Genomic DNA, 22246 nt, shown 5'->3' on the forward strand with positions numbered 1-22246 from the left:
ACAAGCTACATATAATAATTGCTGGGGATCAGTATCCTCTCGAGCTGTCACACACTGACTCAGCTGTTGACACATCCACTTGTCTTTTGTCCCACACCAGAGCCATCCACCTTGCACATCCAATTCTGGCCACGCTTCTGAACAGTAGTGAATCATCTTAAATTTATCTAAGCCCTCTGTGGCCTCTATAGAGTCCCATCTCTCTAACAGTTCACCTAGGGGAATATGGGGAGTTATATTCCCCAGTCTCTGGCCACTTTCCTTACTATTACACCCTTCCATTTTTTCGGGCCTCAAAAATTACAAAGGTGCTTCTGCTACTGACAGGCAGCTCAAAAGTAAATCCTATTTGTGAAGTCCCAGCCTCCTCTGCCGAAACTCCAATATGCCTGACCCTTTTCGTCAGGACTTTGTTGAGACCTCGGCCTCCTTTGCCAAGACTCAACAAAAAAAACCTCAAGACCCTGGCCTCTGAGGCTGAGTTTGCCTGACCTCCTTTCGTCAGGACTTCGTTTGCCTACAGGACTTTTGGACTTGCCCAAATCCTACTCAGGACTTCTGAATTTGCCTGACGTCCCTTGTCAGGACTTAAAACAAAAGTATGGCCTGATTTTTAGTTTGCCTGACTTCCCCCTGTCAGGACTTACATTACCAGAGCTTTAAAAAACTCGGGATAGGCTTCCTCTGCCAGACCTTGTGCTTTGACTTCCGTCGTCAGGACTTAATAACAAAACTGCCTGATTTTCTAAATTGCGTAACTTCTTTCATTAGGACCTGTATCAGGGCTTTTGGGATGCGTGCCACTCACATACTATTTCCTCCCCATGCCCCGAGGGGGGTCCTCTTTACCCCTTTGGAGGCGCCTCAATCACCAATTCCACTCGCTTCCCCCTGTTCCCGGCCGGCCCCCTGGCGGGGGTGCGGAACCGCGGTACTGAGGGGTCCTCACTCGCTTCGAGGGCCCGAGCTGCCGGCCCTCGTCTCACTCACACACACTCGCTCGCCTCCCTCTCCTGCCGCCGGATACTCTCACCAGTCCGGCGCTGCTCCCTGTCACTGTCCCAAGCCGATCGTCTCTGATCCTGAGAGCCAGCTGTCCTGCAGGTCCAGGGCGGGCGGCCGTCCCAGTCCTGGTGTCCTCTTCAGGTGTGGATCTCCTGGACGAGACCCTAGCATAATAAATAGGGCAGGAGATCTTTCTCCTTTTTAATGCCTTTATTTAAAAAATTCAGCTCAGGTTGGGGAGAAACGACAGGTCGCCCGCACTCCCGCTGCTCCCAGGAGTGGCACGGAGGAGGAGGATGATGCAGCTGTGCCCGCTGGTATGCAGGCAGAGCTGGGGCTTCCGTCCTCGAGGGAGTAGTGGGAATTCCGCTTTTTTGGTCTAACATTCCAGGTCCTCTTCCTAGCTGACATCCTTTCAGGTTAGGGTGAGGAGTAAAAAGGATCTTAGCAGGTACTGGATTAAGTTCCTCACCTTTAGACCTTACTTAGGTTTCATAATTCCATGTTGGCTTCTTGGTTTTAGGGGTTTTTTTCCTGGAAAATTGCAAAATTTGGTGAAATGCATTCTCATCTGCATACTAGCTCTGATGTCACCTCCTCCTGCTACCTGCAGGCTCCTGGGAAGCAGCAGGGGGACAACTGCGCTTGATTTCTAACCATTAACAGGTAATTGAAGAAAAACTATTAACAAGAGGTGATTGCAACATGAAGCTATCAACAACAAATAGTCAACCCTTCAACTCTCAACAACTGGCCCAACCGGTTTAACTTTGCAGCCTTAAAAAAAATGGATAATTTGTTGGGGCGAACACCCCAGGTGTGGAGACACGAGGCTTGACTCCATTTCAGAAGGCTGATTTATTATATATTCTATTAAAATACTACATTAAAACTATACTAAAAGAACAGAGAGGAAAAAATGACCAGAAGGCTACAAAGAAGAAGAATAGAATGGAATGCATAACAAAAATCTTGTGACTGCTCACAGGCTCAACACAGTTGGCTGTGATTGGTCATCAAGTGAAACCAATCCACATGGACCAATGGAAGATGCACCTCTTGCATTCCACAGCAGCAGATAGTTATTGTTTACATTTCTTTCCTGAGGCCCTCAGCTCCTCAGGAGGGGAAAAATCCTAGGAAAGGATTTTTAATAAAATATCATAGCTACAGATAACTTTTTTACTCATAACACCAGGAGAAGACCAGGGAATGCAGGAAGCCTAGACTAAGGAGCTCCTCTGTCTCCAAGCTGATCCAAACCAACAGACGTACTCAGATAAGCACCAGGGGACCACAGTGCACGCACAAAGGAGAAAAGTTCAAAAGTTCAGTCATGACCAAGACCACAGCCTTCGGCCTCAGAGACCACCAAAGACCCCAGTGTGACCACCACAGGAAACAACGCGTGCCCAGAAGGGCGTGGATCTCATCGCCATGGGAGGGGAGGACAGGCGGGGCCAGGGGTTGAATGTGCATGAAGAGATTGTGTAATGCATTGCATATGGAACAGGTTTGTGAACAAAGATGTGGCTCGGACCAGGGCTCGGGGCACAAGTTTTCACAAGAGCCATCTCACCTGTGCCAGGCCCTGACACGCATCCCCACTTCATAACTACATCAGTTTGTGGAGTGGCGCTACAGGACATGAAATGTAACAACGCAGACACGCATCTCTCCAAGGTAAAAAAGGGGGCAGTTGAATTTCTGACTCCAACATTTACAGATTTCCAAAAGTGACAGTGGATTGGAGGGTGAAAGTGCCACTTCTCCAATGACACTGGACAAACCAACAGTCCATCAAATTTCTCCTCCTGCAGAAAAGAATGCATAACAATACGTTATTTGCATAACGTGTGTGAGAAAGTTTGTTACAAGAATGTAAACATCAGAAGGTTTAGAAAAACTTGTCCTAGGGTGAGGTTATGATGCTTGCATCCCCAATCGTGTGTTCTGTTAATGCTGGATATTACGTACTGTGCCTTCACGACTGGCCCTGAAGAGCAAGGTTTGTTTTGGTTTGTTATCAGCCTGCTCCCCCACGGCTGGCAGGACACACAGACAGCTCAGTTCATAATGCAGCTTTTGCTTTTTGCTTTGCTTGCTGTTGCTTGCTTTGCTCTTGCTTCTGCTGTGCTCCTGCTTTGCTTTTGCTTTTTGGCTTCTGCTTGATAGTCAGTTTAGCTAAGCAGTCCAGATTTTTCCCTGGACTGTTTTTCCTTTCCCTTTTTGAAACCACTCACACCTGCTCCAGACTGGGACCTGGGAAACACCGAGAGTTTGCATCCTGTGGCCTGCAGCAGCTATCCCCAGCACCGGAGGGAGCGACAACAAAGCCACCACTGCCAGGAAAGACTTTCTGAATTTGTCATCCTTTTCAGATGGGTGAAAGCATTGTCATCTGGTATTGTTCATTTTGTGTGCTGGGGGTGTTTTGCCTGTCAAATAAACAGGTTCTTTCCACTTCTCTGCAAGGAATCCTACCCGAACTGCTGGGGGGAAGGGGCCATGTGGGGTTGCTTTCTGGGGGGCCCCTTTGGAGGTTTTCTCCCAGAGTGACCCTAATCCAGGACAGAACATTAAAAACCAGGGCGACAGTGGAGTCTATTTATTCTGCATATGGCTTCACTGTGACCAGCAGTGGGAAGGGAAGGGAAGGGAAGGGAAGGGAAGGGAAGGGAAGGGAAGGGAAGGGAAGGGAAGGGAAGGGAAGGGAAGGGAAGGGAAGGGAAGGGAAGGGAAGGGAAGGGAAGGGAAGGGAAGGGAAGGGAAGGGAAGGGAAGGGAAGGGAAGGGAAGGGAAGGGAAGGGAAGGGAAGGGAAGGGAAGGGAAGGGAAGGGAAGGGAAGGGAAGGGAAGGGAAGGGAAGGGAAGGGAAGGGAAGGGAAGGGAAGGGAAGGGAAGGGAAGGGAAGGGAAGGGCTGTGTAGCCTCAGGGTCCGACAGGGCTGGTGATCAGCCCCAGAGACACAACAACCCAGGTGCAACCAGACTTGATTTCCAGGTCAAAACACTCGGCATAGCTGGCCTGGACTTCCCTGTAGGGCACGTGGGGGCTTTGGAGTCCCCCGTAAGGTGCACGACGGGGTGGGGCCCCTTGTGACACACCCAGGGATATTTTAGGTTTCCTCTGAGGCAGGGAGGGCAATGGGGTCCACTTCAAGTCATGCAAGGGATTTGGAATCCTGTGTGAGGCATGTAGAGGGTTTGGGATCTCTCCCAAGGTGTGCAGGGTGCTGGGATGTCTCCTGAGGCACATGTCGGGGTCCTGGGGTCTCATTTCACATGTAGAATGGGCTGTGGACTCTCGTAAGCGTGCAGGTGCTTTGTGTTCCTCCTGCTGTACACAGTGGGGCTGGAGTGTCTGCTGAGGCACGCAGGGGACGGGGACCTCCGGCAGTCCCTCCCGGGCCCGTGCAGCTCGGGGCTGCCACGGCCCAGGGCCAGCCGCCGTGCCGGGATGGCGGTGGCGAGGCGCCGAGGCGGAGCTGCCCCGCCGGGTCACGCTGCACCGGCACGGCATGGGCGGTGCTGAGCGCCGGGCAGTCGGCACCACCAGCCCAGGGGCCACAGCCCCGGCCCTGCCTCTTTTGGGGCCGGGCACAGACAGCCCCGTGGGACGGGCACCGCTCAGCGCCTGAGGGGACGGAACAGATGCCAGAGGAGCCCCAGGAGCCCTGGACAGGTCCCTGGCGTTGCCCGCCCGGCTCCCCCGGGCCTGTGGCCATCCCGGGCAGCAGGGGCTCGCTCTGGGCCGTGCTCTCCCCGGCCAGCGGGGCTCCGGGCCAGCACCCGGCTCCTGCCACTGCCCTGAGAATGCTGAGGGGCTTTCGCGGCGGAACTGAACTTGACAGGGACAGAATTCATAGGAGACTTGTTCTGGCCTTTTACAAGGTTAACTGAGAAACAACTTAAAATCCCAGGCTAAATCGTCTGCTTTAACGTGTGGGGATTCCTTCAAGACCCTTCCTAATTCCCGTGGTGCCGGGCCGGGCCACGTCCCAGCGAGCACCAACACCCAGCAGCTCGATGGATGCAGCACGGCTGGCACCAGGGAAATGAGTCAGTGTCCCTACAGCTGCCTGCTCTGCCTGCACGGCTGTCACACAACAGCAATGTTACAGAAGGAACAGGCATTTTTACATCCTCACGACCGTGTGATCTTTGGTCCTGGCGGTGGATCAGAGAGAAAAGCCAAATGTGACAGAGTAAACGTGACTCTAGGAGAGGGATGCCTCAGCAGAGGGTCTGGGGACCTGTGGTGCCAGCCAGTGGCCCGGCACTCGGACACAGCAGCAAGACCCCAGACTATCACACTTCACCTGGGAGGGTAGAAAAGCTCAGGGCTTCTTTGTTCAAGGTCCTCCAGAGGCACCAGCTGAAGCTGCCACAGTTCCACCTTGATAAAACTGTTTAAAAAGATCCAGAGGTCTGACACTCTGCTGTGGAGGACATTCCACATGTTATATTTGCCCAATTATCCAATTTTAAAAGAAGCCACAAAAACAACCAAACAAAATGAAACGAAACAGCAATTTGAATTATGTAGCTTAATATATATACAATTGAATACATTCAAAATATTGACAGTATCATTTGCTGGAAGTAACGAATAATTTGGTCCTGATAATAGCGTATAAGCAAAAATAACCATGCGGGGTATGCGTGGGGTACGGAGTGCAGGGCTTTTGGACCCCCGTCACCTCACGTACTAGCGTGTCAAGCCAAAATTCCCCTTTTTATGCTGTATGTCATTACCATCTCCTCCCATTTTCAATTCATCACACTTGTATCACTGCCCTCATCATCACCTTTACCACGCATGCTCCACACTTCTTTAAGTAAGTTGTACCACTGTTTGGGGATATTCTTTGAGGAAGGCCTCTCCTCTTCCTCCATGTCCTGTAGTTCACCTTTTGGATTACACATGCGCACCAAGCTGCTACAGTATAAACCAATACTGTGTTCTGACATTAAAGCAGTGGATCTCATATAATCAACATTTTCCTGGTGTCCAACCAAATTCTTCTCTCTTCCACTAAATTTAATCATAGTTATCTCTTGCTTCCTCCTGTTCTGAACATCTGCAGGAGACCTGTAGGGAGAGGGATAAACCCTCCTCTCCCTTTCTTGCTTGGCATTACACCTTTAACTGTTTTATTATTTCCAAATATTAATTACTTTATTAATATTGATTACTCTTTCAAATTTGTCAGCATGAATGATATCTATTTACCACACACAGTTCTCATCTTTTGGGCATTTAGGAGCTTTTCATTTTGCTTTGCACCCAAGAAAAATATACCCCCAAATGTGCACAAATAACTCCTTTCGCATATCCTCCTTTTCAGCTGGTTTTTCCATTTTTCTCTGCTATCTTGTCCTCATCTTTCCACAAGTCCTGTGTCTATTCAAGTCCAGCCTGGGACCGTGCACGCATTTGCTTTAGTTCTGTAGTGATTTATGCCCAGCCATCCTGCCAACCACACCCATTTCAATGTTGCAACAACCTAACTCTGGGCTGCAGTATGTGAATCACACTCTGCTGTGTGAGATGGCAGAGCACCAGAGCAGGCTCTGAAGAAGGGGCATTCGGTACATTAGTGAAGTGAGTGCTGGAACCTGGGCTAGCTCTTAGAACTCCGGCACTACGGCAGGAGTCGGGAACTGCCTCGCTATGGGGATTTACCAGAGGCAGAACCTGTAGTGCCACTTGCTCTCCAGTGCCAGACACAAGCCACGACAGGGACGAGGCACAGGAGAAAGGAGGAGGCGTCCCGTCTTCAGGTTCCGCAAGGAACACCTTAGTGCAGGCGTAGAGAACAGGATGAAAAGCTCCTAGCTGTACTGCCCAAGGGGTTTTGTACACATACAAGTCATGGGGTGGATGCAAACAATGAACCAATAGGGAATGCTCAGGAGAGGAGTGAGGGGATTACATCAAGTGTCTGGGGCCAGTTGGGGTAGGAGGGTGGAGAGGATGGGTCACAAGGGCCAATGGGGCTCCCAGGAGTAGGGGAATTCCAAAGGGGAGTTTCAGTCAGGGATTGGCCCAAAGGTTTGGGAACCAAGGGGCTGGGTTGCCTTGACAGGCAGGGAAAGAGCTGGAACAAGGGGTGGGGAAGGGCACGAGGGACAGTTTGGAGGGAGGGTAAAACCCACAGGTGAACCAAGTCAGGAAAAAAAATGGGGGATAACAGAGCCCTTAAACAACACTTAAAATGGAATCAATAAAATAAATTTGAACTGCAACAATCAAGAGCATCTTGAGGGACGCAGCCTGACCAGCAATGTCAGCAGGCAAAAGAAAGGTTTTGCTAAGCAATGGCCCTTTGATGAAGCAAAACATTTACAATCAGGGCAGTCCATTCATGCGGACGGGCGCACACTCTGGGGGTAGAGCTGAGGCCATGAGGTCACAGCAGGGCTCTGGGGTCACAGCAGGCTGAGCTCTCAGCAGGCCCTGAGGTCACAGAGGTGCCAGAGGTGCCAGAGCTCCGTGGTTGCACAGCAGCACAAGGAGCCAGCACTCAGTCCCTGAGCACAACTGTTGCGGCAGCAGCGGCGGTGGCAGCAGCGGTGCTGACGTTGGGACAGCGGTGTCGGGACAGCGGTGGCAGCAAGAGCTGCGGGACTGGCGGAGGACAAGGCACCATGGCCCTTGCTCTGCGCCTCCTACTCCTGCTGCTCCTGGCCGTGGCCCTGCCTGCCAGGGCTGCCCAGGCTGCTCCGCTGCAAGCGCGGCGAGCAGGTGAGCCGGCAGCCTGGCTGCCCTTTCCTGGCACAGCGCTCCCGGCTCCCTGGGAAGCGCTGGGGATGGTTTTGCCCAGGGCTTTTGGGAGGGTTTCCTCTGTGGGAGGGAGAGAGACCCCACGGGCCCTGGGCTACTCCAGCCACCCCTCCAGAGATGTTGCAAAGGGCCTGCAAAGAAGTTGGAGAGTGACCAGGAGCCAGCCCAGAGCTCCCCAGGCCCCTGTGCACCTTTGGCCATGTCCATTCACATCTGGCTCCCACAGCCTTACCCAACACCCCTGCATTGCCCAGTTCCCTGTGGCAGAAGGGGATCCCAGCACACCATGGAAATGGTTCTGGTCTCTGCTCCCTTCTAGCCTGGAATCGTGACATGGATTTTCAGGAAGTCCTGATGAATGATGGTTTGAAGTTCCTGGAGGATGCTGGAGGCAAGTTTTCATTCTGCCTTTCCTTAGTGAATAATAAGGGTCAGTGCAACAGAAGCTCACTTATAAACCATTTCCCTTAACAAAATCTTAAGATTAAAAGAATCTGGAAACCTTGCCCTGCTCCCTTCTGGAGGCCTGAGGGCTCCCACAGGATCACTGTCAGTGGGAGGAAGGAGCATTTAGCTTTCAATCTTCCTCCCGTGTGCTGTGCCAGTGTGTCCTTCCGTGTGCTCTGTGCAGTCACAGAGAAGAGCAGAGAGGGAAGGGGCCGGGCCCAGGGCTGTGCCCCGGGGCTGAGCCTTGTGGGCAGCCTGAGGATCTCCTGCAGTGCCACAGGAGCTCTTCTGTCCTGCCTTTCTTTGCAGCTGAACCTGCCGGTGAAGGGCCCACATCCAGGACTGAGGCTCTGGGAGATGCTGAGGGTAGGTCAAGGCCTTTCCCCTGGGAGAGCTGCCAGCTCAGAGCCCAAAGCTGGGCCAGGGAGGCAGCGCTGCAGGTGCCAGCACAGAACCATGCACGTGTGTGCCCTCGCCCTGCACGATCCCCTCACCGCTGCTGCGGCTCAGTGGTGCCCGTGCAGATCAGCAGAGATGGCAGAAGCTTCTGTGGCTGTTGAGTTACAGGTGTGTCTGCGGGGAGGACTTCTCAAGCTCCAGGGCTGGATGCTTGGCCCCAACCCAGCTCCCATGGCAGGGGTGAGTAGTGTGTCCCTGCTGACCCCACAGGCTGAGCCCCGCTTTTGTGGGATCCATTCCTGGGAAATGGAACTACTTTCTCTTAAGGTCCTCCGACAGGAGAAACCAAAGACATGGCAGGCAAGAAATTCCAGGACCCATTAGTAATCATGTGGCAAATGCTGAAGGAACGTCTGCAGAGAAGACAAGGTGGGTGCATTTCCCTCATTCTTCCCCTGGGTCTCAGCAGCTGGGGAAGACTTTGGCTGCACATCTGGACACGCCGTGCCTGGCACAGCTGGAAGGGATCCATGGCAGCCTCGCTGCCCCGCTGCTGCTTTCACGCCCTGCAGGGCTGTTTCCCAGCCTGGCCTGGCTGCAGCTTCTGCCCAGCCTCTGCAGGAAGGCATTTGGCATCAGCTGACAGACAGCCCAAACTGGACCTCCGGACATGCCCACCCTCACATGCCCTGCACTTCCTGGTGTCCAGGCAGATCAGATGTTGGGGCTCTTTGGGGAAGGAAGCAGCCTTGGGTTGTCCCAAAATCCTGGGTGTTTTCTGATCCTTATCCATTCCTTTCACAAGTGATGCCTCCTGAAATTGTCCCCTTCCCCATTCCCAGTGAGGAATGTTTCCATCTGATCCAGCTGTCTCTTTTCCATTTTCCAGAAATGAAAGGAGAGCCTGTGCAGAAGGAAGCATTTCCCAGAGGAAGCAGTGGTTCCCTGCCAGCCTCTGCTGCAGGAAGGGAGGCCATGCCAGGCACAGACACAGGAGGTAATTGCTGTGCCTCTGGGCCTGAGCCCTGCTGAGGCTTGAGCTGCCCTCTCTGCTGCTTGGCAGTGCGGGCACAGCCTGGACTAGAGCGGCACAGCCCAGGGGAATTATCCCGAGCAGGCTCAGGGCACTCGGGTCCTGAGCAGTCCTGCTGGGGTCCCTCCATGGGAGACATGTCCTGAAACCTGGCAGTGACTGCACGGGGTGCCCACGGTGGGGAAAGGACAGAGAGGGAGAGCAAGGCTCCAGTGTGTCCTGAGAGGGCCTGGCTGTTTGCCCTTGGGATCTGGGGGGTGTCCCAGCAGAAGGACGGCAGGAGGGAGTGTAGGAGGGAGGGAGGCACAGCTGTGGCACTGCCTGCTGCAGTCTGCCCCAGGGCTTTAGGGAGGATTTCCTCTGTGTCTGAGGGAGAGAGCCCCAGGGCCCTGTGCTGCTCCAGCCACCCCTCCCTGAGATGTTGCTGAGGGCAGGGAAAGAGTGTGGAGAGTGACCAGGAGCCAGCCCAGAGCTCCCCAGGCCCCTGTGCACCTTTGGCCATGTCTATTCACATCTGGCTCCCACGGCCTTAGCCGACCCCCTGGCAGTGCCCAGTTCCCTGTGGCAGAAGGGGATCCCAGCACAGCCTGGAAAGTGTTCTCATCTGTGCTCCGTTCTAGATGAGGTGTCTGGGAAGGCTTCTCCATCAGCTTGGATGAATAAAGTTTTGAAGCCCTTGGAGCCTCCTGCAGGTATGTTCTCAGTGTGCCACCAAGGAAGAATTGTAGACAAGCGGGCAGGAACCAGGTGACAGAAGCTTCTGTGGCTGTTGTGTTACAGATGTATCTACAGGGAGGACTTCTCCAGCTTCTCCAGCTCCTACCTTGGATGCTATACGCAAGCCCAGCTCCCATCACAGTGGTGAGTGGTGTGTCCCTGCTGACCTCAGAGGCTGAGCCTTGCTTTTGTAGGATCCATTCCTGGGAAATCGAAATATTTTTCTCAAAGGTACTCCAACAGGGAAAGTCCAAGATACAACAGATAAGATGTCCCTGCAACCTTCCAAACAGATGAGGCAAGAGCTGAAGGAACCCCTGCAGACAAGAGAAGGTGGGTGCATTTCTCTCATGCTTCCCCTGGGACTCAGCAGCCGGGGGCTTTGGCTGCACATCTGGACACGCCGTGCCCGGCACAGCGGGAAGGAATCCATGGCAGCCTCGCTGCCCCGCTGCTGCTTTCACACCCTGCAGGGCTGTTTCCCAGCCTGGCCTGGCTGCAGCTTCTGCCCAGCCTCTGCCAGAAGGCATTTGGCATCAACTGACAGGCAGACCAAACTGTAACACACCCTGAGATCCCCCACTATATCCAGCCCTGCAGATTAGGAAAAGGGTGGCTGTTTGGAGGTGGAAGTGCTCACATCATGCCACTGTAATCTGGCCATTTTCCTGCTCCATAAATTTCACAAATATTACCTCTGATGCCACCTCCCAAGTGGGGAACAGCTCCATCTGATGCAGCTGTCTCCCTTCCTTTGTCAAGAGATGGACATAATGCTTCAGTGGAAGTTGGCATTTCTTGAAGGAAGCACTCCATCTTCGGTGCGAGCCCCAGCTGCAGGAAGGAAGGCAATGCCAGACATGGGCACAGGCACAGCAGGTAATTGCTGTGCCGGGCTCAGCCCTGGCCGGGGCTGTGTGGCAGCAGCTCTTCCCCCAGGACCTGCCCTTGCCCAGCCCGGCAGCAGCCAAAGCTGGAGGCGCCTGGGCTTCCAGGTCTCTGGAGCTAGTTCAGAGCCCCGGGGAAACGGGACTGGTGCAGCAACGTCCCTGGCGCTGCAGCTGCTGCGGAGCTGGCCCTGAGTGCCCAGAGGCCCAAGGCACAGGAGCAGCCCCGAGCGGGAGCCCTGCCGCCAGCCCAGGGCCAGAGCCAGCCCTGGCACACAATGGAAACAGTTCTCATCTTGGTTTGCTTCCAGACTGGGAGGCTGGGAAGGATTCTTCATTAGCCTGGCGCTCTGAAGTTGTGAAGCCCTCCGAGCATTCTGCAGGTATGTTCTCACTATCCCAACAAGGCGTAATGTTTGACTGTCTGGTCAGGACCAGGTGACAGAAGCTTTTGTGGCTGTTGTGTTACAGATGTGTCTGCAGGGACGACTTCACCAACTCCTACCTTGGATGCTGCACAAAAGCCCAGCTCCTATGGCAGGGGTGAGTAGTGTGTCCCTGCTGACCCCTCAGGCTGAGCCCTGCTTTTGTGGGGTCCATTCCTGGGAAATGGAACTACTTTCTCTTAAGGTCCTACGACAGGAGAGACCAAAGACATGGCCGGCAAGAAATTCCAGGACCCATTAGAAATCATGTGGCAAATGCTGAAGGAATGTCTGCAGAGAAGACAAGGTGGGTGCATTTCCCTCATGCTGCCCCTGGGACTCAGCAGCCGGGGGCTTTGGCTGCACATCTGGACACGCCGTGCCCGGCACAGCGGGAAGGGATCCATGGCAGACTCGCTGCCCCGCTGCTGCTTTCACGCCCTGCAGGGCTGTTTCCCAGCCTGGCCTGGCTGCAGCTTCTGCCCAGCCTCTGCAGGAAGGCATTTGGCATCAGCTGACAGGCAGCCCCAATTGCGCCACAGTCCATGCCCACCCTCAGATCCCCTGCAATTTCCTAATGTCCAGGCAGATCAGAAGTTGGGGCTGTTTGAGGAAGGAAGCAGCCTTGGGTTGTCCCAAAATCCTGGGTGTTTTCTGATCCTTATCCATTCCTTTCACATGTGATGCCTCACCTTCCCCATTCCCAGTGAGGAATGTTTCCATCTGATCCAGCTGTCTCTTTTCCATTTTTCAGAAATGAAAGGAGAGCCTGTGCAGAAGGAAGCATTTCCCGGAGGAAGCAGTGGTTCCGTGCCAGCCTCTGCTGCAGGAAGGGAGGCCATGCCAGGCACAGACACAGGAGGTAATTGCTGTGCCTCTGGGCCTGAGCCCTGCTGAGGCTTGAGCTGCCCTCTCTGCTGCTTGGCAGTGCGGGCACAGCCTGGACTAGAGCGGCACAGCCCAGGGGAATTATCCCGAGCAGGCTCAGGGCACTCGGGTCCTGAGCAGTCCTGGCTGGGGTCCCTCCATGGGAGACATGTCCTGAAACCTGGCAGCGACTGCACGGGGTGCCCACGGTGGGGAAAGGACAGAGGGGGAGAGCAAGGCTCCAGTGTTTCCTGAGAGGGCCTGGCTGTTTGCCCTTGGGATCTGGGGGGTGTCCCAGCAGAAGGACGGCAGGAGGGAGTGTAGGAGGGAGGGATAGCTGTGGCACTGCCTGCTGCAGTCTGCCCCAGGGCTTTAGGGAGGATTTTCTGTGAGTTTGAGGGAGAGAGCCCCAGGGCCCTGGGCTACTCCAGCCACCCCTCCCAGGGATGTTGCTGAGGGCAGGGAAAGAGTGTGGAGAGTGATCAGGAGCCAGCCCAGAGCTCCCCAGGCCCCTGTGCACCTTTGGCCATGTCCATTCCCATCTGGGTCCCATAGCCTTACCCGACCCCCTTGCAATGCCCTTTTCCCTGTAGCATTAGGGGATCCCAGCACACCATGGAAATGGTTCTGATCTCTGCTCCCTTTTAGACTGGAATCGTGACATGGGTTTTCAGGAAGTCCTGATGAAGGATGGTTTGAAGTTTCTGGAGGATGCTGGAGGCAAGTTTTCATTCTGCCTTTCCTGAGTGAATAATTAGGATCAATGCAACAAAAGCTCATTTATAAAGCATTTCCCTTAACATTATGTAAGGGCTGAAGGATTCTGAGAATCTTTCCCTGCTCCCTTCTGGATCCCTGAGGAATCCCACTGGATCGCTGTCAGTGGGAGGAAGGAGCATTGATCTTTCAGTCCTCCTCCCGTGTGCTGTGCCAGTGTGTCCTTCCGTGTGCTCTGTGCAGTCACAGAGAAGAGCAGAGAGGGAAGGGGCCGGGCCCAGGGCTGTGCCCCGGGGCTGAGCCTTGTGGGCAGCCTGAGGATCTCCTGCAGTGCCACAGGAGCTCTTCTGTCCTGCCTTTCTTTGCAGTTGAACCTGCCGGTGAAGGTCCCACATCCAGGACTGAGGCTCTGGGAGATGCTGAGGGTAGGTCAAGGCCTTTCCCCTGGGAGAGCTGCCAGCTCAGAGCCCAAAGCTGGGCCAGGGAGGCATCGCTGCAGGTGCCAGCACAGAACCATGCACGTGTGTGCCCGCGCCCTGCACGATCCCCTCACCGCTGCTGCGGCTCAGTGGTGCCCGTGCAGATCAGCAGAGATGGCAGAAGCTTCTGTGGCTGTTGAGTTACAGGTGTGTCTGCGGGGAGGACTTCTCAAGCTCCAGGGCTGGATGCTTGGCCCCAACCCAGCTCCCATGGCAGGGGTGAGTAGTGTGTCCCTGCTGACCCCACAGGCTGAGCCCCGCTTTTGTGGGATGCATTCCTGGGAAATGGAACTACTTTCTCTTAAGGTCCTCCAAAAGGAAAGACCCAAGATACTGCAGCCAAAAAGTCTCATGACTCAGATGAATTCCTGAGACAAACACAGAAGGAAGCACCCGGAGGACAAGGTGGGTGCCTTTCCCTCATGCTTCCCCTGGGACTCAGCAGCCGGGGGCTTTGGCTGCACATCTGGACACGCCGTGCCCGGCACAGCGGGAAGGGATCCATGGCAGCCTCGCTGCCCCGCTGCTGCTTTCACATCGTGCAGGGCTGTTTCCCAGCCTGGCCTGGCTGCAATTCCTCCCCAGCCTCTGCAGGATGGAATTTGGCAGTAGCTGATAGGGTGCCCCAACTGTACTGTGGGCCTGAGATCCCCTGCCATTTCCCAGTCTCTGAGAAGATCAGGCGGTGCAGCTGTTTGCACAAGGGAGTGCACTGGCCCAGCCCCAATTACCTGGGCTTTTTCCTGATCTTTACCTGTGACTTAGACAAGCATTGCCTCCTGAAGGTGCCACCTCCCCAGTAGGCAATATTTCCATTTGATCCAGTTGTCCCTTTTTTCCTTTTTCAAGTGATGGACCAAAAGGCTTTTCAGGAGGAGGAACACTCAGGGAGAAGCAGTGGCTCATTGGCAGCCCCTGCTGTGGGAAGGAAGGCGATGCCAGACACGGGCACAGGCACAGCAGGTAATTGCTGTGCTCGCTCAGCCCTGGCCGGGGCTGTGTGGCAGCAGCTCTTCCCCCAGGGCCTGCCCTTGCCCGGCCCGGCAGCAGCCAAAGCTGGAGGCGCCTGGGCTTCCAGGCCTCTGGAGCTGGTTCAGAGCCCCGGGGAAACGGGACTGGTGCAGCAAGGTCCCTGGCGCTGCAGCTGCTGCGGAGCTGGCCCTGAGTGCCCAGAGGCCCAAGGCACAGGAGCAGCCCCGAGCGGGAGCCCTGCCGCCAGCCCAGGGCCAGAGCCAGCCCTGGCTCCCGACTGGGCAGGGGCTGCGCTGGGTCCTGACAGGGCCTGAGCCTGTCCCCTGGGGCTGGGGGTGCTGTCACGGGTCAGGGAGGGCCAGGGCTGGCATTGGCTGCTCAGGGATGGCTTTGGCCCGTGTCCCTAACAGCAGCCACTGCCCAAGCAGCTGCGCTGCCACTGGGCTCTCCTCCCGGCCTGCTGGGCTTTGTTGGCTGGCACAGCCTGTGCCCAGGGCCGGCAAGGTGCCTGCAGGCCCCAGCTCTGGGGGAAACAGAGAACATCCTGCCCGTATCCACCGTGCTGCCAGCTCAGCAGTGCAGCACAGCACGGGCTCACGCTCCCCATCGCTCCCACAGATGCAGCCGGCACCACAAGACCTGTTACCGATGCCCAGGATGGCCTCGGAAGGGGTTTCTGTCAGGGAACAGTCTGCTGGCTAGGGTTACTGGGAGGCGTGCTTTCTTTGGAGCTTGTCTTCATGTTGGGCTGCTTTGGAATCGGGTATTCCTGGAATAGAAAACAGTGAGTGTTTTGTTGCTCTCCCCCTCAAACAGCTTCTTTTGAAAGTCTAACGTGGTCAGGGAACATTCCCATTGAGACTGCAGTGGGGTTGTGGCCAGTCCATGATGTCCAAATAACTCTGCTGAGGGTTCTGCTGCTGCCCAGTGCTTCCATTGGCCTCTCAATTGCTGGGCCTTGTCCTGGGGGGCCCGCTGGGGCTGCAGCCAGAGCTGGCTCCCACTGAGTCTGCCTGGCCAAGAGCAGCCCCAGGGGCACGGGGCAGAGGCAGAGGGAGGTGGGGAGGAGAAAGAGCAGGGCCGAGTTTGCTCTTGAAAGGCAGAGGCGCTCTGGGGCCCGCTCCTGGCCAGGGACCCTGCCCAGAGCCGTGCCCTGCTGGCCGGGGCCTTGAGGGACAGCTGTCCAGCTGGGCCCAGCTGTGCCAGCAGCTCCAGCCGTGCTGGGGAGCCTTGCCAGCTCTGGGCCCTGCTGTGCACGAGGGTGCCTGTGTGCCACTGGCAGCTGGGGCCTCAGCCACCTCCTCTCTGCACAGGAGCGCCTTGGGACAGGAGTTGGAAGACAGTGGCTGCACCTCACACCGACAGCGTGAGCAGCTTCTCCAGCAGCAGTAACGGCCTGGACAGCCCTCTCAAGTGTTCTGTGAAGAGGACCCCAGAACAACCGTCGACAAGGAAGCCTCTTATTGCCCCGTAGATCCCACTGCCACCTGCTCTCCCCATTGGCCTCCCCAAGCTGCCTTCATTCCTTTTTTTATCTCAGTCTGTCCCATCCCAGCCAACCCGAGTTCCGCTAGGGACCCCAGGACCAGCCCAGCACCTTCCAGCACCTCCTCAGACCAACACATCCCTTCCCCTGCCCCTGAGCCCCCTGGCCTTGCCCTCTAGGCAATACTGAAGGTGACACCCCACCCCACCCCACCCTCCCCCCCCCTCCAACTCCCGCTTGCAGGGTAGGCAATGGCCCATTCCTGTGTTGAAATAAAGAGATGGATTTGTGTCCTAGTTTGAAAGCAAAACCAGTGAGAGGCTCCAAGTCAGAAATACAATTTATTAGGAAACGGGAAAAAAAACTAAAATACATGCAATAATACAAAAGAAAAACCACTGACAGGGTCAGAATACAGCCTGACACCCTGCTAGTTAGGATGGTGGTAGCAGTCCAGATGAAATGGACTTGTGGAAGTGGTGATCCTGTCAAAACAATCTGGTAGCTCTCATCCTCTGGAAAAGCAGTGGGTAAGGGCGGCGGTTCCTCTGGGAATCCAGTGGAGAGACTGCTTGTTGTGTCCCAAAACCCAGATTATATCCAGCTGGGGATGCTTAGCTCCTCCCCCATGGGCAGAGCATCTCACAGTGGGCTGATATCATTCTGCCTCATGCTGTGGGTCCTTGATTAGCCATGAAACAGAAATGGCTCTGGGAGGGAGTTATCTCTGAGTCATGTGGCAAGACATTGATGGGCCCATTAACAGGAGATAAGGAAGAAACAATGCCCCTCCTGGTTTCAGCAGCTCTTCAGGATGGCATTAGAATACATCTTTACACTGCAACCCAGGACAAGCGGTCACCCCAGTGTCCAGGTGGCAGCAGCAGCAAAGCCCACCCAGCACCAGCACTGACTGAGCTCCATGCCCAGCAGGAGCCGTGGATGCCCACGGTGTGGGCAGGCAGAAGCCAGGCAGGGGCTGCTGTTGAAATGGAGGTTTTGGGGGGTTCAATTAAGTTAGCAATATGGACTAAGCATTTAAATTTTAAATTGTAGAATTATGTGTTGAATTTTAACCTTTTACTTAAGAAACCTCTGCCATGGTACAAAGGGCATAGGAAAATGCAAATTTCTGAAGCTTCTTGCTATGAAGGACAATACCAGCGTAATAAATAGGGCAGGAGATCTTTCTCCTTTTTAATGCCTTTATTAAAAACATTCAGCTCAGGTTGGGGAGAAACGACAGGTCACCCGCACCCCACTGCTCCCAGGAGTGGCACGGAGGAGGAGGATGATGCAGCTGTGCCCGCTGGTATGCAGGCAGAGCTGGGGCTTCCGTCCTCGAGGGAGTAGTGGGAATTCCACTTTTTTGGTCTAACATTCCAGGTCCTCTTCCTAGCTGACATCCTTTCAGGTTAGGGTGAAAAGTAAAAAGGATCTTAGCAGATACTGGATTAAGTTCCTCACCTTTGGACATTACTTAGGTTTCTTAGTTCCATGTTGGCTCATTGTTTTCAGGGTTTTTTTCCTGGAAAATTGCAAAATTTGGTGAAATGCATTCTCATCTGCATACTAGCTCTGGTGTCATCCCCCCCACCCTGCTACCTGCAGGCTCAGGTGAATCAGCAGGGGGACAATTGCGCTTGATTTCTAACCATTAACAGGTAATTGAAGAAAAACTATTAACAAGAGGTGATTGCAATGTGAAGCTACCAACAAGAAACAGTCAAAACTTCAACTCACAACAACTGGCCCTACCTGTTTAACTTTGCAGCCTTAAAAAAAAAGGACAACTTTTTTACACATAACAGTCCCCCCTTTTTTTCTTTGATCAGGCTGAAGCTTAAGCTTGCATCAACTTGCAATTTTTGGCTCATTAGCATAGAATTTCTTATAATTTTTATATTGATTATAAAATTCCTGAGCACTTTGGTGATCATAGTTACTCAATTTCATTCCTTTTTTTGTTTTTTTTCAGGTTAATTTCTTTAGAGATCCGTAGGTTATTCTGTACGGCAGATGTCACTATTTTAAATAAGCAGGGAAATAAGAAGAGCAAACTAACATGTGTACACACTGTGAAGAAGGCTTTAGTTTTCCAACCTCTTTTGAAAGTCCATGGGTTATCCCACAAGTGGAATCCAGTGCAGGAGTCCTTTCTTGATTTCTTACATATGCTAGTTTTCTTATTTCGTTTAAGATGCTTCAAACGACTGCTACAACTAATTTGATTTGATAAATTACTGTCTTGGTTTAGGTGAGTTGGTCATTAATATGATTAAGAGCTAATGCGGTCTGATTAGATATTATCTCTAATACTGCTTGTAGCTTCCTAATTTTGTTTACTATATATTGCTTCTTCCATTTGGTTTTTCTTAAATCGCTGTATATAGGAACTGTTCAACTTGATCCAGATTCTTTGGGTAATATAAAGAAAGCTTGTTTTATAATCCTAATGATGCAACTGCCAGACCAGTCTCTTGGCAATTTAGTGGATGCTGTAGTAGCATAGATCCAAAACAGGTGTTTAGGGGTCTCCCGAAATGTATGATTAGTTTCTGTTGGGCCCTCCCAATATTTAGAAATTTCTTTCATTCTCCAAAAGAGGTTTATCTCTTTTTTATCATACTCATAAAGTCTATATGTTTTATTGTAAATGCACTTGTTCTCTTTTTTCTTAACAGGCCAAATTCTATTTGGATCTCTTGGGATCCACCGCGTAGCAGAGTCTTTTACTGCTAAATACCTTTTACAAGCCATTCTTCCTACTGGCGTACTGTACCCCTTCCTTTCCTTAACATACATTCTTCTCTTATTAGATTTTTACTTGGGGGTGTTGCTAAATGGTCTTGTTCTCTTCTTGCTTTTACTATTTCTTTTCCTCTGACCAGATTTACCAGGCTTGCTTCAGTAGCATCATGTTCAAAGTACCACCAGGCCTCTTCTACAGGGTGCTCTGCCAGGAGTTGCTGCCTAAAGGTGGCGGTGTTCCGGGCCATCCAATAGATTTTCTCATTCTCTTGATAAAAGATCAACTGGGAGAGGTTAACACAATTACGGCTTGTAATTGGTGTGGACTCTCAACAAAGAACTTACTTCTTCTTCCTCACAGAGGGGTTGGTAGTACTCACTGCACGGCTCTCTTGGGCTCCCCAGAGCACCACTAGCAATGAAAGCCATTATTACTACCCTTCCCAAGAGTCCGGTATGGGTCATCTTGCACAGCCTGCCCACCCGGCCTTGCTTCTTGGGGATTTTACTAAGGAGAAGTTCCCAAGCTCTTTAGAGTCTCTTCTATTTGCTTCCCTGGTTAAACCTCTCTTGATCTGTCCTTACTGATTTGGTCTCTCTTAGGGGAGTACTCTGCAGAAGATTAACCCTCAGTCTTTGGTACTAAGTTGGGAGGACTTCACCAGAATTACCTATTAACAATTTTTAACTTTTACAAATCTCTTAAAACACTTTAGGATATGTTATGATTCTAAACTCTTTTCTTATGCAGTTCATCAGTCTTTTTGGCTCTTCCTTTTGAGTGTCAACTTTAAGTCTTTTGGTCCTTTTACAATGGTATACTCAGCTGAATTAACTCCTGATGTGGCTGAATCCTGTCCTGAGTTAGGGGGTGAGGGTGGTGTGGAATCTGATCCAATACCAGAGGGAAACACTGACCAATCTTGTCCAATGCTGGCGGGTGGGACTGGTCCTTTAATTCTCGTGATGTGGGTCCAACCCTTTTCTCTGGTCCGCACAGCTGAATTAGCGATGAGGAGTACCTGAAAGGGGCCTTCAAATTTAGGCATTAATGGTCTACTATTGCAGGATTATTTCAAAACCCAATCTCCTGGGTTAATGTTACGTGCTTTTCTGTCAAGAGGGGAGGTTTGGGGGAGGTATCCTCTTTTTCTAAGTCCTTCCAGGGTTCTTCCAATGACTTCTAAATATTTTCTGGTAGCTGCTTCTTCTTCCAAATAGTCTCCTGTGCTACAGGGTGTTAACAAGAATGGCAGTCCAAGCATCATTTCATAGGGTGAAATCCCTATATCAGACCGGGGTCTTGTTCTGATGCGCAAAAGCATTAGGGGCAAACACTTTAGCCAATTCATTTTTGTTTCTTCGATCAGTTTAGTTAATACTAATTTTTGAGAGTTTTGTTCATCCGTTCCATCCTCCCAGAACTCTGGGGGTGCCACGGAGTATGTAATCTCCATTTTATTCCTAAAACTTCAATTATATTTTGCAATGTTTGGGCCACAAAATGTGGACCTCGGTCTGAGTCTATGGTATTCACCATTCCATATCTGGGGATGATGTTCTCCAAGATTACCCTTGCCACAACCTGGGCTGTTTCCTTTTTTGTCGGGAAGGCTTCTACCCAATGGGTGAGATGATCTACTATAACCAGTAGATGCTTCTATCCTTACTCTGGGGGCATCTTAGTGAAATCCATCTCTATGCTCTGGAAAGGCCTGAGAGTCAATTCCCTCCCTCCAGCTGCTACCTTTTTCATAACCTTCTGGTTCACTTTTTGGCAAATTAAACAGCCTTTTCTAATTGCTTTTGCTAGGTCATATACACTTATGCACAAGTTATTTCTTAGGAAATGATCACATAGTCCTTGGACTCCTCAGTGACTTAAATTATGTGGTCCTGTTAGCACTGTCCCAGCAAGTGCTTTGTTTAGAAACACCCGTCCATCTGATCTTAACCACTCCCCTCGCTGCCCTTGGTGCAACTTTAAATCTTTTATAGCCTTTACTTTTTTTTTTACTAAATATAGGTTCTTATCTTCCTCCCTCCTCAGGCATGGTTTCTGCTTTAAAAACTTCTACCGGATCCCCTGGTTCTAAAGCTGCTTCCTTTGCTCTCCTGATCAGCTAGCCACGGTTTCACAACTTTAGGCTGAACAGTTTTGGGGGTCCAGTTGCTCCACAGTACCAGCAGCGCCTTTCGCTCAAAGGGGCTTGAGGCCTCTCCATTCCTCCTGTCCCTGACGGTACTGGCGTTTCCTTGCCTGCTCCTGGTGGTGGACTCTCCCACTCTTTTGTTACCTTGGATTGTAGGATAGAGTTGCTTGCCCCCCACATTTCCTCTAGCTATAGCGACCATGATACTAGCCCTGGCCTTTGCTTTTTCTTCTTGCCTCCTTAAATATACCTTCAATGCTTCTTTCAATAACTCATTAATGTCCTTCTCTGGCCAATCTTCAATCTTTTCCAGTTTTCTCTGTTTATCAGGCCAAGATGTAGTAAGAAATTGGACCTTTAGTAGCACCTGACCCTCCTTGGTGTCCGGGTCTGTTCTGGAGTACAACTGGAAGTTCTGCTTTAGGCAATTAAGCCAAGTAGCAGGAGTTTCATCCTTCTCTTGTGCACTCTTGAATGCTAATTTTGTATTAGTTGCATTGGGAACTGATTCTCTGATTCCCCCTGATTATCAAAGACCTGTACTCTATCATGGCCTTCCTTGCTTCCTTCCTCCTGATTAGGGTTCCAATTGGGATCCACTAGTGGCAATTTTTCTGCACCTGATGGCACTTGGGGCCCTGGATGATTATCTTTGTCCCAAATTCTTATGCTAGCACCTCTAATAATTCGGAACTCTTCTGGGGAAAATAATATATTTAGAATGGAATTCATTTCCCCCAAGTGCAGATATTTAGACCTAAGAATTGATCCACTTGGTTTGCAATACCCACAGGGTCTTCAACTAAATTCCCTAACTCCCTCTTGAATCCTCTCACCTCAGAAGCAGTTAGAGGAGCATTCACAAAACCAACACCTCCTGCTACTCCTCCCATAGGAACTTCTCTAAGGGGAAAAAGTCTCTCTACCTTGGAGGTCATGGATCGGGTACCGCAGTGTGGCCCATCTTCAGACACAAAATTACTCATTTGAGGGCTATTAGCATTAACCTGGACCTGCTGTAGGCCAACAGCTGTATCTGGTGATAAGGGGTTACCAGGTAAGGAGGCATTTGTCTCCCAGTTAGGAGGAGGTGGAGGGACAGCAGTAGGAGGGGGAGAAG

The 22246-nt window shown here is 52.2% G+C and overlaps 1 protein-coding gene and 1 long non-coding RNA gene across 2 annotated transcripts in view; both read left to right on the top strand.

Annotated features, from left to right (window-relative positions):
* LOC135291784 (uncharacterized) overlaps positions 1-13598 on the top strand; it is a 72011-nt gene extending 58413 nt beyond the window's left edge. The window contains exons 24-28 of the mRNA XM_064406047.1: positions 11588-11659; positions 11748-11819; positions 11907-12008; positions 12456-12563; positions 13217-13598. Of these exons, the coding sequence (XP_064262117.1) occupies positions 11588-11659; positions 11748-11819; positions 11907-12008; positions 12456-12563; positions 13217-13314 (452 nt within the window). The 3' untranslated portion in view covers positions 13315-13598. The remainder of the gene's footprint in view (positions 1-11587; positions 11660-11747; positions 11820-11906; positions 12009-12455; positions 12564-13216) is intronic.
* Positions 13599-13926: 328 nt separating this feature from the next.
* Positions 13927-16188, top strand: LOC135291785 (uncharacterized). Its single transcript, XR_010354489.1, has 5 exons — positions 13927-13983; positions 14071-14169; positions 14614-14727; positions 15355-15520; positions 16050-16188. It is a non-coding gene; the product is annotated as an uncharacterized LOC135291785 (long non-coding RNA).
* The last annotated feature ends 6058 nt before the right edge of the window (positions 16189-22246 follow it).

The sequence above is a fragment of the Passer domesticus genome, unplaced genomic scaffold (genome assembly GCF_036417665.1).
Source record: "Passer domesticus isolate bPasDom1 unplaced genomic scaffold, bPasDom1.hap1 HAP1_SCAFFOLD_117, whole genome shotgun sequence".
Lineage (NCBI taxonomy): Eukaryota > Metazoa > Chordata > Aves > Passeriformes > Passeridae > Passer > Passer domesticus.